At 48.7% G+C, this 12,331-nt stretch overlaps 1 protein-coding gene and 1 long non-coding RNA gene across 4 annotated transcripts in view; one reads left to right on the forward strand and one right to left on the reverse strand.

Moving 5' to 3' along the window:
• Window positions 1-900: 900 nt before the first annotated feature.
• LOC112935886 (uncharacterized) lies at window positions 901-7,605 on the forward strand. The gene is made up of 3 exons (XR_011994684.1): window positions 901-5,624; window positions 5,709-5,823; window positions 6,591-7,605. It is a non-coding gene; the product is annotated as an uncharacterized lncRNA (long non-coding RNA).
• Window positions 7,601-12,331, reverse strand: part of TTC28 (tetratricopeptide repeat domain 28) — a 616,681-nt gene continuing 611,950 nt past the window's right edge. For all 3 annotated transcript variants that reach the window (XM_072723128.1, XM_072723127.1, XM_072723129.1), the window contains 2 exons: window positions 9,853-9,960; window positions 7,601-9,419 (listed from right to left, as the gene is read on the reverse strand). In XM_072723128.1, coding sequence (XP_072579229.1) covers window positions 7,813-9,419; window positions 9,853-9,960 — 1,715 coding nt within the window. In that variant the 3' untranslated portion in view covers window positions 7,601-7,812. The remainder of the gene's footprint in view (window positions 9,420-9,852; window positions 9,961-12,331) is intronic.

Genomic DNA, 12,331 nt, shown 5'->3' on the forward strand with positions numbered 1-12,331 from the left:
CATTAAGGGCCATTCTCTCCTTCCAGGAAACCATCTAACAAAACGTACATTCCACCATTGAATATTCAGAGTTTTCAGCAGTAACAGAAAACATAAATTGTGTTTCCTAAGGTAATAGGGACCACACTATTGTGCTCCTAAATCCTTGTGTAGATCTTAGATTTACTCTGTAGGTTATTGTACTCAAGTCAATCTCTATTTCAACAGTAATACAGGACATAGTTCTTAAGGAATGCTGGAATGCTTAGATTTAGGAATGCTTCCTTTACACCGGGGTGCCTGGGTGGCTTAGTCGGCTAAGCGTCCAACTCTTGGTTGCAGCTCAAGTCCTGATCTCAGGGTCACGAGATCGAGCTCCAGGTTGGGCTCTGTGCTGGGTGTGAAGTCTGCTGAAGACTCCCTCTCTCCCTCTGTCCCACTCTGCCTCTAAGAAAAAGGATTTTATACATATTTCATTGTTCTTATAAGAGGAGTAGAATAGATTTGCTTCTTGTTTAACTACAATGTGAGCCATAGAATCCAGCCTCTCCAGGTCTCAGCAGACTTGTATTCTCCATAGTCTAATGGTTATTGGTTTTCATATGTGAGTGTGTTTGCAGATGCCCTTAGGCTCAGAGCTCTGGCCCCTTGGGATTACCATGTGCGTGTTCATCAATCAGCAAAGATTCATGCTCCAGTAACCAATACATAGAAGCACTTTCAGCTTGTCTTCCTACTTTTAAAGAACACAGGGATTTAATGGCCAGTATTTTATTGAGATTTATGTCTGGATTCATAAATGAAATGGGCCTATCCTTTTCTTTTCATACATGATCTGTTGACCTGAGAACTGAGAATGCCATCACGAAATGATTTGACTATCTTTTCTTATTTTTTATATTTCCTTAAACAATTTGAAAAGGTAAGAGATGTTCTGGCCCCGGAGAGTTGCTGGGACACATGTAAAAACCATCTGGGCCTGTGTGGTTTTGAAAGAGGCCGGTAAAAGGCAAGGGGGTGCGATTGCCATTTGAGCTTCATGGGCTTTGGCTTCTTTTTCTTTTCCTTCTTGCACCAGAACTTTTATTAATGGTTTTCCTAAAAGTTGAGAGAATCTGATTAATAAATAATTGTTGTACAGTAGCCAATAATACTTTCTGCTCCTTCTGAAGTTCCTTATGAAGGAGCACGCAGACAGGAGTGAGCAGAGCTGTGTGGCGTGTGGCACGGCACCGTGTAGCCGGAGCCCCTTGTGTCCTGACCGCCACCATGGCTTCTCTCCCCGAGGACAGCACCACTGCCCTGCGGTCACATCCACTGGTCCCTGCGTTTCCAGGTTCCTTGGCCACCCATATGTGTGTGCCTAAACATATTAGGTACCACTTTGCATTTTCACATGTATTGCCACAAAATTGTTCATAGTATTTTATTTTTTAATCTCTGTTGCACTTTTAGCTATATCCACTTTTTCTTCCTTTTTCTTTTCTTTTTTCATCTCTCTCACAGATATACATGTTCACACAGGTGATCAGTCCCTAGAAATTAGTGCATTTTATCTTTTTTGCAAGTTTTGCCCTTCTTGATCTTTTATATTGCTTTTCAGTTTCTCACTGTTCTTATTCCCTTTCTTCTTTTTTCTCCGGGTTTATCTTTTGATGACTTCTCGGGTTGGTCATCTAGCTGGGTAGTGGTATTCTTTCCTAACATACGCTTGTGCATATCATCGCCCCAGCTGCGTAGGTTGGCACCCCTCCTTATTGGTTGGGGATTGCACAGGTACATATTTTGAATATTACCTGTGAATATAATCATGTAGGGCTACAAGTTTTTCTTTTAAATGCCACTTTAACTGCATCCCACCAATTTTTAGGGGATTTTAAATTAATTTTATTTCTAAGCTATTCTATAACTTACATATTCCTGCAAGCACGGAAGCAGAAATAAAAGTATGTATTTTACTTTATTGGGTGAAAATGAGATTGTTTGTGGTCCCACTGTGTGAACTTCTGGTCTTTTTTTTTTTTTTAAGATTTTATTTATTTATTCATGACAGACACAGAGAAAGGCAGAAACACAGGCAGAGGGAGAAGCAGGCTCCCTCTGGGAGCCCAATGCGGGACTCGATTCCAGGACCCCAGGATCACGACCTGAGCCAAAGGCAGATGCTCAACCCCTGAGCCACCCAGATGCCCCTGAATTCCGGTCTTGAACAAATAAGAAACATTTCTGTTGTTAATAAAAGTAAAACCCACAAACACCTAGGGTGCCTCTGGAGACATCTATCAGTTTAGATATGCAGTATTTTCTCATTTCTTTTATGAGCACTTCTATGGTTTGTATGTTTAGTAGCATTTAAAAATATCTAAGTGACTGGAAGCATCTATCATCTCCTTGTTATTAGTGCTAACTGAATTGTACTGTTCTGTGATATTGATTCCTCAGTATTTGCTAAGACTTTACAGGCCTGCACAGGATCAGTTTCCTAATGTATTCCACGTGTGCTTGGGAAGAATGTAGATTCCTGTCAGAGACCGGGTTCTCTGCAGCTCCATTTCACAAGCCTGTTTGCTGAATTGTTTAAGTCTACCGTATGCTTGCTGCATCGTATCCTTCATCTGTCGATAAATTGAGAGGAGAAGGTGAGATCTCCCATTATAATAGTGTAGTCTTGGGGTGCCTGGGCTGCTCAGTTGGTTAAGCAGCCGGCTCGATTTCGGCTCAGGTCATGATCTCAGGGTTGGGGGATCGAGCCCTGGGTTGGGCTCTGTGCTACCATGGAGTTTGCTTTAGATTCTCTCCCTCTCCCATTGCCCCTCCCCCCTCACTCTCTAAAATCAATCAATCAATCAATCTTTAAATAATAATAATGTAACCTTCCAAACTTGTAGTTCTGCCAATTTTTACTTATCAATTTTTGAAATGATATATAGGAGTAGCTACATACAAATTTAGAATTTTGCCCTTCTGCTAAGGCTTTTTAACATTAGAAAATAGATCTTCCTTTGTTTTTACTAGTGCTTTTTACTTTGTTTTGTTGATCCTTTTGTTGTCAACCATTGGGCCTTATGCTTTGTTAGCTTTGTCCCCCCGCCCCCACCGCCCAAAGAGGCATATTGTTTTTTAAAGAGCATGTGGCATATTTCCATCATCATTCTCCTTTTTGTTTAGTTCATTTGATTACATTTATAATTACTAGTAATCTTTCATACTGTATTTGTACTGCTTTTAAAAATAGTTTATTTCCTCTTTATCCCTTTAGATCAAGTTTTTAAAAGCATTTTTTCCTCCACGAACTAGTTTGATATAACCTTCTATTTGTGTGTTTTGATGTATTTAACTTACACTAAAAATAATGTATTCTTCTCTTCCTAGACAACCTATAACACTTCCTTGTTTGATATATAATGTCCAGTATTTTAATTTTTTATTGCCACTCAAATGAGATGTTAGGGTTTTTTTCAAAGATTTTATTTATTTGGAGAGAGAGCACAAGCGGTGGTGGAGTAGCAGGCAGAGGCAGCAGAAGCAGGCTCCCCACTGAGCGAGGAGCCCAATGTGGGGCTCCATCCCAGGACCCTGGGATCATGACCTGAACAGAAGGCAGACACTTAACCCACTCAGCCCTCCAGGCCTCCCAAGATGTTACTTTTTATACAATCAGTATTTGTTTTTAATTTAGTCACATTCACTTAGTTCTTTGTCCAGGATTCCTTCATGCGTCTCAGACTTTTACAGGTAGGATTGTTTTCCTTCTTTCTGGAATACTTCCTTTGGAGTTTCTTTAGTTACAGAGATCTGGCAGCAATGAACCCGTTTTGTCAGCATGCTTACACAACTGTGGAATTTTCTGACCCTCCAACTATGACTACAGATCAGAGGCATTCTAAGTCACCACCCACCCGCAGGTGCCCTGCCCCGTGCCTCAGAGCTGCAGAAGCCTGCGTGCAAGGTCGGCTCTGCTGTGCACTCTCTTGGGTTCTCCTCCCGGCAAACATGAGGCCGTGGTGTATGTCTAGGGAGGAGACCCCAGATGAACATACCACTCATTAAGGACACATGACTGTTCTGTGTACAGCAAAGAAACCTAGAAGTGTGGAACGTGTACAGAAAGTGATTCAGATACAGCACTTAAAACCGAGGGAATTCATGCTTTAATAGACACTGAAATCACAAAGGAAGGCCAAGTGCCTTAACAATCTCAATAAAAATATGAAGTTCTTTTTACATGGTAAATTTCGTAATATAAAAAGTTTAATGCCATCTGGAAACTGTAATTTACAAAAAATGTCCACATAGGCCAAAGATGGCTAACACTGCATACAAGGGGGGTGAGTGCCAAGTGGGGAAGGCGTCTGAGGAGGGAGAGGTAACCGCATGTGTCCTTACATGGAACATCTTTGAAAGATCTGTTACAAACGGGGGCCCAGTTCACAAACCACATGTGTTACAGTCATTTTAGATAAAACAACAAAATATATGATGAAAATTATGCAATTTTCACCCTCTGCCTACTTACTAAAAGCAACCAGAGTGTTGCGTGGTATTTTTTCCAAACTGAACTGAAACCAGCAAAGTGACCGTGGGAGGCGGTGGGAGGCGGTGGGACGCGGTGGGACAGGCGCCTTACTGGGGACTTGCTCCAGTGACCACCTGCTGAGATTCACTGGAACAGCATAAGCGGATGAGGACAGTGTGTGCAGCACCTTGTCTCCTGCTGAGACCCAGCGAGTATCAGGGTGGACCATGACATTTTTCAAACAGGATGGAGGTGAGAATATTTTCATTTCACTACACACTAATGTGGTTCAAAATGTAAGTTTTACAGCTTTGTTTTGGTACTTTGATTTAGTTAAAATCAGTGAAGCAGTCGAGCAGTTCACTGGTGAGAATTAGGATAGGATCTACTACGTTGCTTTGTGGTCATACCAAGGTTTCTAGGAGAGGGAGATTTTATTGCTTGTGATCAGTGTACTTGCATCTGATGGAGTAGAATAGGGGCAGGGCATTCCAGTTTCCTGAGCTGAAAAAGAAATATGTCCAATGCTATCTGCATATAGTGAGGAAAAGGGTTTTGTTTTCTTTTTTTTCTTTTTTTTCTTTTTTTTTTTTGTAAATTTTACCCACATTCATGGCTCATTCCAAGTGGAGCAAAGAGCCATGGACTATGCAGGAGTTATTTGCTTCTATCCACATGGCTCAGGGGTTCCATGCATGCCAATTTTATCCACAACTTGACACTCACTTTCCCTAGACTGTAGACACAAAACATTCTAATTGTGTTGTCCGTCCCCTACACCAGGAGTCAGCAAACTTTTTCTTAAAAGGTCAGGTATTAGGTAATTTAGGCTTGGTGGGCCAAGAGGCAAAATCAAGAGTATGATGCAGGTACTTACATAACTTTTTAAACCTGTAAAATCCATTCCTATCTCATGGCTATAAAAAACCAGGCCTCTGACCAGATTTAGCCCATGGGTCATGGTCTGCCAACCCCCGATCTACACAAAGGTATCTGTGACTTACACAGTCTCACATAATTATTAAGTGCATATATTTTTTTCAGGGGTTGGAGCCGGAAAAATTTACTTTGATTTTACATCCATTTCACTCATCAAGAAAACACCAAGACTGACAGTAAACATAAAGAGGTGGCAACTCTACAGTGATTTTGAGATTGGTCCTATTATTTTGTCATGTTTGCTTTCTTTCATTGAACCTTCTTTTCTATCTAGGACAAAAAACAAAAACAAAAACACACCATTTGGTTTTTCAACATGAAACCTAAAACAACAATGTAATTAGGACTAAAACCAAGTTGGGGTCGACTGAGACCTCCTCACTGGCTCGGTAAGCACAAGCACGGGAAGCGGTCTGGGTGGCGGAGGGGACGTGTACCGGAGGTGGGCAAATGGGTGCACTCGCACGGGGAGCACAGACCCCAGGCCTGTCCTCCGGGGCTCCTTGGCACTTGGGAAAGAGGCTGAGATTGCTGAGAAAGGAACAGCCTAACTACCTACATAGGGATTCAGAAATTGAGGTTTAGTTTTTGTTGCTGAGGACCTGATTTTGCTAAATGCACAGTGCTATAAACTTGCTTTCGTTTGCTACTCTGATACTTCATTACCGGTTTTTTTTTTTTCCCCTACTGACTTAAAACACCTCATAAGTGCTTGCTTCTTTATAAAGTATTTGTCTTCCAGTGTTGGGGTCAGGCCTAGAATGGGACATCCTAATTGTCTGCTTTCACCAGTATGGCTTTTGGGGCAAAGGCAAAAACCACGACGTAGCTCAGGAGAGGAATGCACTGAATAGGGTCCTCTCCTCTCTCCAGGGTACACCGAGGAGCAGGGCGCACGGTCAGGCATGTTTAGAAGGTCCTTGGGCAGGACCTCACGTAAAAGCTCTACGTGAGGTCTTACTGTTCGAGCCCCTCCTGCCCGGCCTCTCCTGTCCACTCCATGCAATGTGGGTATGCGGTTGCTCACCTCTCGGTGACACCCCTGTGTGGAGAGGGCAGCAGGGTCTTCGTTTTCAAATTATGTAAAAGCGGTCTATTTAAATTCCCCAACTAAAGTTAGCACTAGTATGATTTTTAACATTTCATTTCTTCCTAGGTTAATGCTCACCCCTACCTAGGCGATCTTTTGTCTCGGCCTAGCTGGCAACAACTCAGGAAGCCGGCACGCTGGAGGGGACGCCCAGCCTTGTCTAGGACAGCACTTTCAGGAACGGCTGTTTCCCTGCTCATCAATGACTGGGATGTAAATCCCAGCATAAGGCCCCCTGCTTCTCAGGTTGCGCACAGGACAGGGTGCTGTGGGACGGGAGAGGGCTGGTCCCGGCTCAGGTGAGGGTGCCTGGGGCAGCAGACATGGGGTTCCCGGGCTGTGAGAGCCTGGGAACAGATTTAGAGAGGAGAGGTGTTCGAGGCCTGGAGATGGGAAAAGAATAAAATTAAGTAGCTGCTGAAGGGAATAGGAGCTGGAAATTCCATTCTGGTTAAGTCGAGTTAGCTGTGAGATTTTTTTTTTTTTTTAATACACTTACAAGGAAACTGAATAATTTCAACCTTTCCCTCCCCCCCAAACTTGATAATTACTTATTGATGACTATTCAAAATTTGACATTTTAAAAAATTTGAGCTTTTAAAAATAATAGCTATAAATGCAAAGTACTATTGATAATAAAACCAGGTTGTTTATCCACATACAAAAAAGGTCAATAATGTTTTAAAAGCACAAAGTTGCATTTTAAATCACAATTGCATAGTTCTAAAATGCCTGGAGAAGAGTTACATAAAATTTTTAAGAAAATTCAAGTTTGGTTGACAGTGGGGCCCCAAGGACATTTGTAGAGCTAGGTGGAGCAGAGCAGAGTTCAGGATGGAAGCACTGCTGAAATGTGAATTATTGCATTGCTACTGTGATGTCACGATAATCGTAAGCCCAAAAATCGCTACAGTTTAATGGCAAATCATTGGCATTTTAAAAACCATTTTTTTTTTTGGCTGATGTGCACTTTCGTGTAGAATTCAACTTAGATTTCATACATCCCACCCCCAACCAGCACCTGAAAGCCTTAAAAAAAGCTCTGTTTGTATTTCTGTGTATAAAAGGTACTGCACATCTACCTCTTAGCAAAATATGTGCTCCCTTTCCTCTCCCCACCCCAGAACCATGACCGTTTCTGTACAAAAGTCCTGCTGGGGAATCACAGCAAAGCTGAGAAGCAGGGAGCCCAAGGTGGAGGACCCCGCCAGCCGAGAGCGCGCCCGGGAGGCGGCCGGCGTCCCTCCGCGGCGCTGCACCGGGCGCGGGGTCCGCGGGACAGGACGCCTTAGCATTTGGAGGAGGGAAAGAATCTTCCCGGGGACAGAAACTTGTAGCCGTTCCCGGAGGGCAGCCTCAGAGGGCGCGCGGCGGGCGCGGGCGGCAGCGCGCTCAGCGCCGAGGGCCCCGTGCGCCAGTGGCCGTTGGGGGGCGCCCTCGGGGGCGCGGCGGGCGGCCGCAGCGGCAGCTCCTGCAGCTCCAGCCTGTCCGCGCCCTCCTCCTTCTTGTGCCGCGGCGACAAGTTCAGCAGGCTGAGGACGTCCCTCCTGGAGGTCGTCGTGCCAGGGGCGCCGCGCAGGGCCTTGGCGGGGCCCGCGGGGTGCGGGGGCGCGCTCTGCCAGAACATCTTCAGGTTGTGCACCGCCTGCACCTTCTCGTCCACCGCCGCCGTCCTCGGCTTGTCGCCGTCGGGGGCGTCGGCGGGGCTGGAGCGCGCAGAACCGGCCGAGGAGTAGGACAGGGCGGGGGACGGCGCGCTCCCGGCGGGAGACTGCTGGCCTGAGCTTGGGGACGCGTTCCTGGGGGACTTGGAAATGTGGGCGCTGTACGGGGAGCTGGGATACTTGAGTTTAAAGAGAGGCTGGTCGGGCAGCGAGGTCTGGGGGTCGGCGCCGGGCGCCGGGCCGCCGCGCAGGCCGGGGCTGCCCTTGGCGGACTCGGGGGCCGCGGGGCTGCTGTGCCCGGAGCTCACCTGGGGGAGCGACGAGCTCCTGGCGGGGGGCTTTGGTCTCGCGGGGGCGGGGGCCGGCGACGCCTGGCTCTTGGGGTGGCAGGGGGCCGGCCTGCTGAAGGCGCTGGTCTCGGACGCCCTGAAGCCGGGGGTGCCGCCGGGCGCGGCGGGCCGGTCCTCGGGGCTGCAGCTCCTGCCGGCCGGGCCGCCGCCCCTCTGCAGGCGCTCCACCGCCAGGAGGTGACTCTGCGTCTCCTCCAGAATCTTCTGGGCCAGCTCCTGCGGATCCAGCTTGGGGCTGCTTTCTTCTTGGGACTTGACGGTGCTGTCCGTTTCTGTGCTGGACTGGTCTGATTCTCCCGTATCTGAACTGGCCAGTTTCCCGACCTTTTGGAAGGGGGAGTTGGGGCTGGGGATCAGAGTCATCTTCACTGGAGAATTCGGGGTGCTCATGCTCCCCTTGGAGCTCACAGAAAGCTGGACACCTCCAGCCGCCCCGACTCGGGCCAGCTTGTGATCTGGTGATGTGTGCGCCTGCCTGCTTTCCTGGTAGGCCGCCAGGGGCTCGGTGCTGATGATGGAGAAGCCCTCATACTCCTCCTCCTCCTTGCTCCCCGCAGGGCGGGGCTGGGGGCACAGCGGGCCCCGGGGCAGAGTGGAGCGCGGAGGGTAGGCGTTCTTGGGCCGGTCGTAGTCCTGCCGGCCGCGGGCGCCCCCCGCCTCCGACCCGGCCTCGGGCTTGGAGACGAAGCTCATGGAGGAGGCGATGGAGCTCAGGCTGTACACGGAGATGGCGTCGGAGGCGATGCTGTCGGCGCCGGTGGGGGAGAAGGGCGGGTGCTGGTAGCTCAAGGGCAGGGCATTGGAGACAGACTGGGCGGAGGCCAGAGACTCCAGGGAGGACGAGCTGTCGAGGCTGAGGCGCTTGGGCAGCTCAGTAGAATCTAAGACAAGACAGAGGTGCCCAGAGGGCAGTTAGAATGTGCTGTGGTTTTGAAATTTTTGTCAAAATCACAGGCGTCCTCATGCAGAGAGGCCCGCAGGGAGCTGTGCAAGTGCTGCTCACACTCGATTTGAACTTCTCTTACACTCCGGAAGACCATGGCCCCAAAAACTGCCTGTGGCCTGAGCAGTCGGGCTGCTCGTCCCTAGTTCCGCCGCCCCCTGCGTCACCTTCTCGGCCCTTGGCAGCGCCCCGTCTCTACCACAGGTGTTCTAATTGTATGTTCGAGAGGGCGGGGAGTTTTTGTCCACTGCTCTCAAGCAATCCCCAACACATACACATACTTAGCCACTCTCCCCACTTCCCAAATGCAGCCAGGCTCCCATGCGTGGCTGCCCCACGCCCCACCGCGGGAGGAGGGAAGGGGCGCTTACCGAAGAGCGCAAGCAGAGACTGGAGGGCAAAGTGCATGGTTCGCCGATTGGCTTGTTTCCCTGTCTTCAGGATGACTTCTTCCTGACCAACTTCACAGAGATCGAACCCTAGAGGAGCAAAGAATATGAATCTCAGCTTCCCTAGGGAGGAGCCCGTGTCCTGAAGAGGAGAGCCGCAGGGCTCCCTGCACTGTCTCCCGGGCACCGGGCAGGCGCTGCTCTCTGACCTGCGTGCACCCTCGCCCCGAATCCCAATCCGTGTGGGTGGCTCCCTCCTGGCCCTTCCCGGAGCACCAGCTGCTCTCCTGCCCTGAATTTTGTTCCCGAGAGAGGATGGTCACATTATGGCTCATGAGAATCAGCTGCTTTCTCCATTCTCTCCCAGAACAGTCCACTAGAAGACTTTAAGGACAAAAACTGGCCACTCCAGAATTGGGTCCAATATTTAAAGCTGGAAGCTTCTCAAGGGCAAAGACAGTGTCCTCATACGTGGTCAGCATCTGCCACCAAGGGCTTTGGAACAAGTGGGCTCTGACGGTGGAGAATCTGCCTCCTTGGCTAAAACCATCCTGCAGGGACTGCACTCTGCTCTGCTAAAGCCCAGGGGACTGTTCCCCGAGGCTAATGGTTCTCATGAGAATCCCGAGCAGGAAGCTGGCTCAAGCCACTGCCACTGCACCGAGACAAAGACACCTTGTAGAGCGTCAGGCACACATCTCCCTGGGAAGCGCATATGCAGAGGAAGCCAAATGCAGACGCCATGGCTAAGGGCTATGTCTGCAGACAGGATTTAGGTCCTGAGAAGCCCTCTGCCCTGCAAGTGTGCTCTCAGCCTCCTTGGGGGTCACTGAGCTCTGCCTGAAACAGCGGACACACTTGGTGCTACCGGGGCAGGACCCGCCACCCCAGGCCCCTTCCCTCTGATGTGTGTTCTGGTGACAGGGGTCTGTATGCTGTGCATCTCATGACATAGGCACCAAAGGAGAAATGTGTTTATATTTTTATTCTCATGCAGATTCTGATACTGGTCTGACACTCTAATTCCTCTTGGGAATTTGGTTCACTTGAGGCGCTACCTCAGCCTTCTGGTTGCCATGGGACATTCTCCCCTCTGAACTCAAATATAAACAGTCCCTGAAAGCAACTGAAAGGTCTCAGAGAACTCAGCATTTAAAAACAAATAGCTAATTAATATGTTTCAGTTAGAGACCTCTACTTCTACCAAAACAATTTGACTTGGTTACTGTAATGGAAGTAAATAACTGGCAGCCCTGTGATGGGTTGTGATGGCTCCTGCTCGGTGCTGAGGGCTGGAAAGGGGGGATTTCTTGGAGCCTCAGAACCCTCAAGAGTGAGGGAGTCACTTCTCCAGATGCTAAGCCTGCAGAGATATTTCCTCCCCGGGTCTCAGGCCATGGGATTCAAGAATAAGCGTGTGCACACTGACTCAACCCTTGAGTATTGGTGGATTTGGAAAATAGAGAAGTAGAGGCCATCAATGAAAATAACCCACCATCCCAACACCAGGGAGAGCCAATGACAGCCCTGGAAATATCCAGTTCACAGGCGAGGAGGGCTGTCACACCCACACTGAAGGGAAGTGTAGGCCCTGCATGAGGAAGACTGCTTTTCCTTTATTAAAAGAAAAAAAAAAGGACTTGGCTCCATCTTCCCTGTGTCCTGTGTCACTGCCCCAAGGTCAGCCCCACAGCCTGTCCTGAAAGTGCAGAGAGATCCCTCCTGGGTGTGGACCTGGCCTTTCTTACTCTTGGTCCAATTGCAACTGACTACACTTATTTAAATTTATTATGTTTATACCAAGAAGACTATGCTTTAAGCCCACAGAAACAAGTAAACAGTACAAATCATAAAGGATATGAGAGCATATCTACTTATAGGGATTCAGAGTCCCTATGGGGTCTTGGGGGTCCCCCCATCAAAAGCAAATGGAGCCAGCCCTAAGTTGAAGTGGGCTGGGAAAGGTCAATCCACAAAATGGGTTATAAGAAAGGCCTAATGCTGTGAAATCAGATTTCACAAGCAGAAGAAAAATTCCTTTTTAAGGATTAGCTGCCCTGCATGTCAGATGGCTGGTCCCTGGAATGGTGAATTTAGGCTGTGTCACCCTTCAAAGAGTCCCCATTCCCTCAGGTTAAGAACCAGAGGCCTTCCCCTGGCCCCACCTCTGCTTCATCTGCCCCTGTGCAATCCCCCAACCACCTGTGCTCACCCACGGCTCTGCCCTCTGCCTGGATCTTTCATCCTGAGGCCACCCTGAGGCTCTCAAGACATGCCCTGGCTCTTGCCTCCCCCCAGCCCGCTCCTCCAGCAGTCACTGCGCCCCTGACGCTCCTGTGTGTAATGATGCCCCCTCACCTACAGGGCTCCCTACCCTTAGATCAGGTACTTACTAGGTCTGCTCGTCTTCCCCACTAGACTGAAATCTCTAAGAAGGCAGGACTTGTCCTCTGCACAGTGC

Source organism: Vulpes vulpes, chromosome 10 (assembly GCF_048418805.1).
Source record: "Vulpes vulpes isolate BD-2025 chromosome 10, VulVul3, whole genome shotgun sequence".
Taxonomy (NCBI): domain Eukaryota; kingdom Metazoa; phylum Chordata; class Mammalia; order Carnivora; family Canidae; genus Vulpes; species Vulpes vulpes.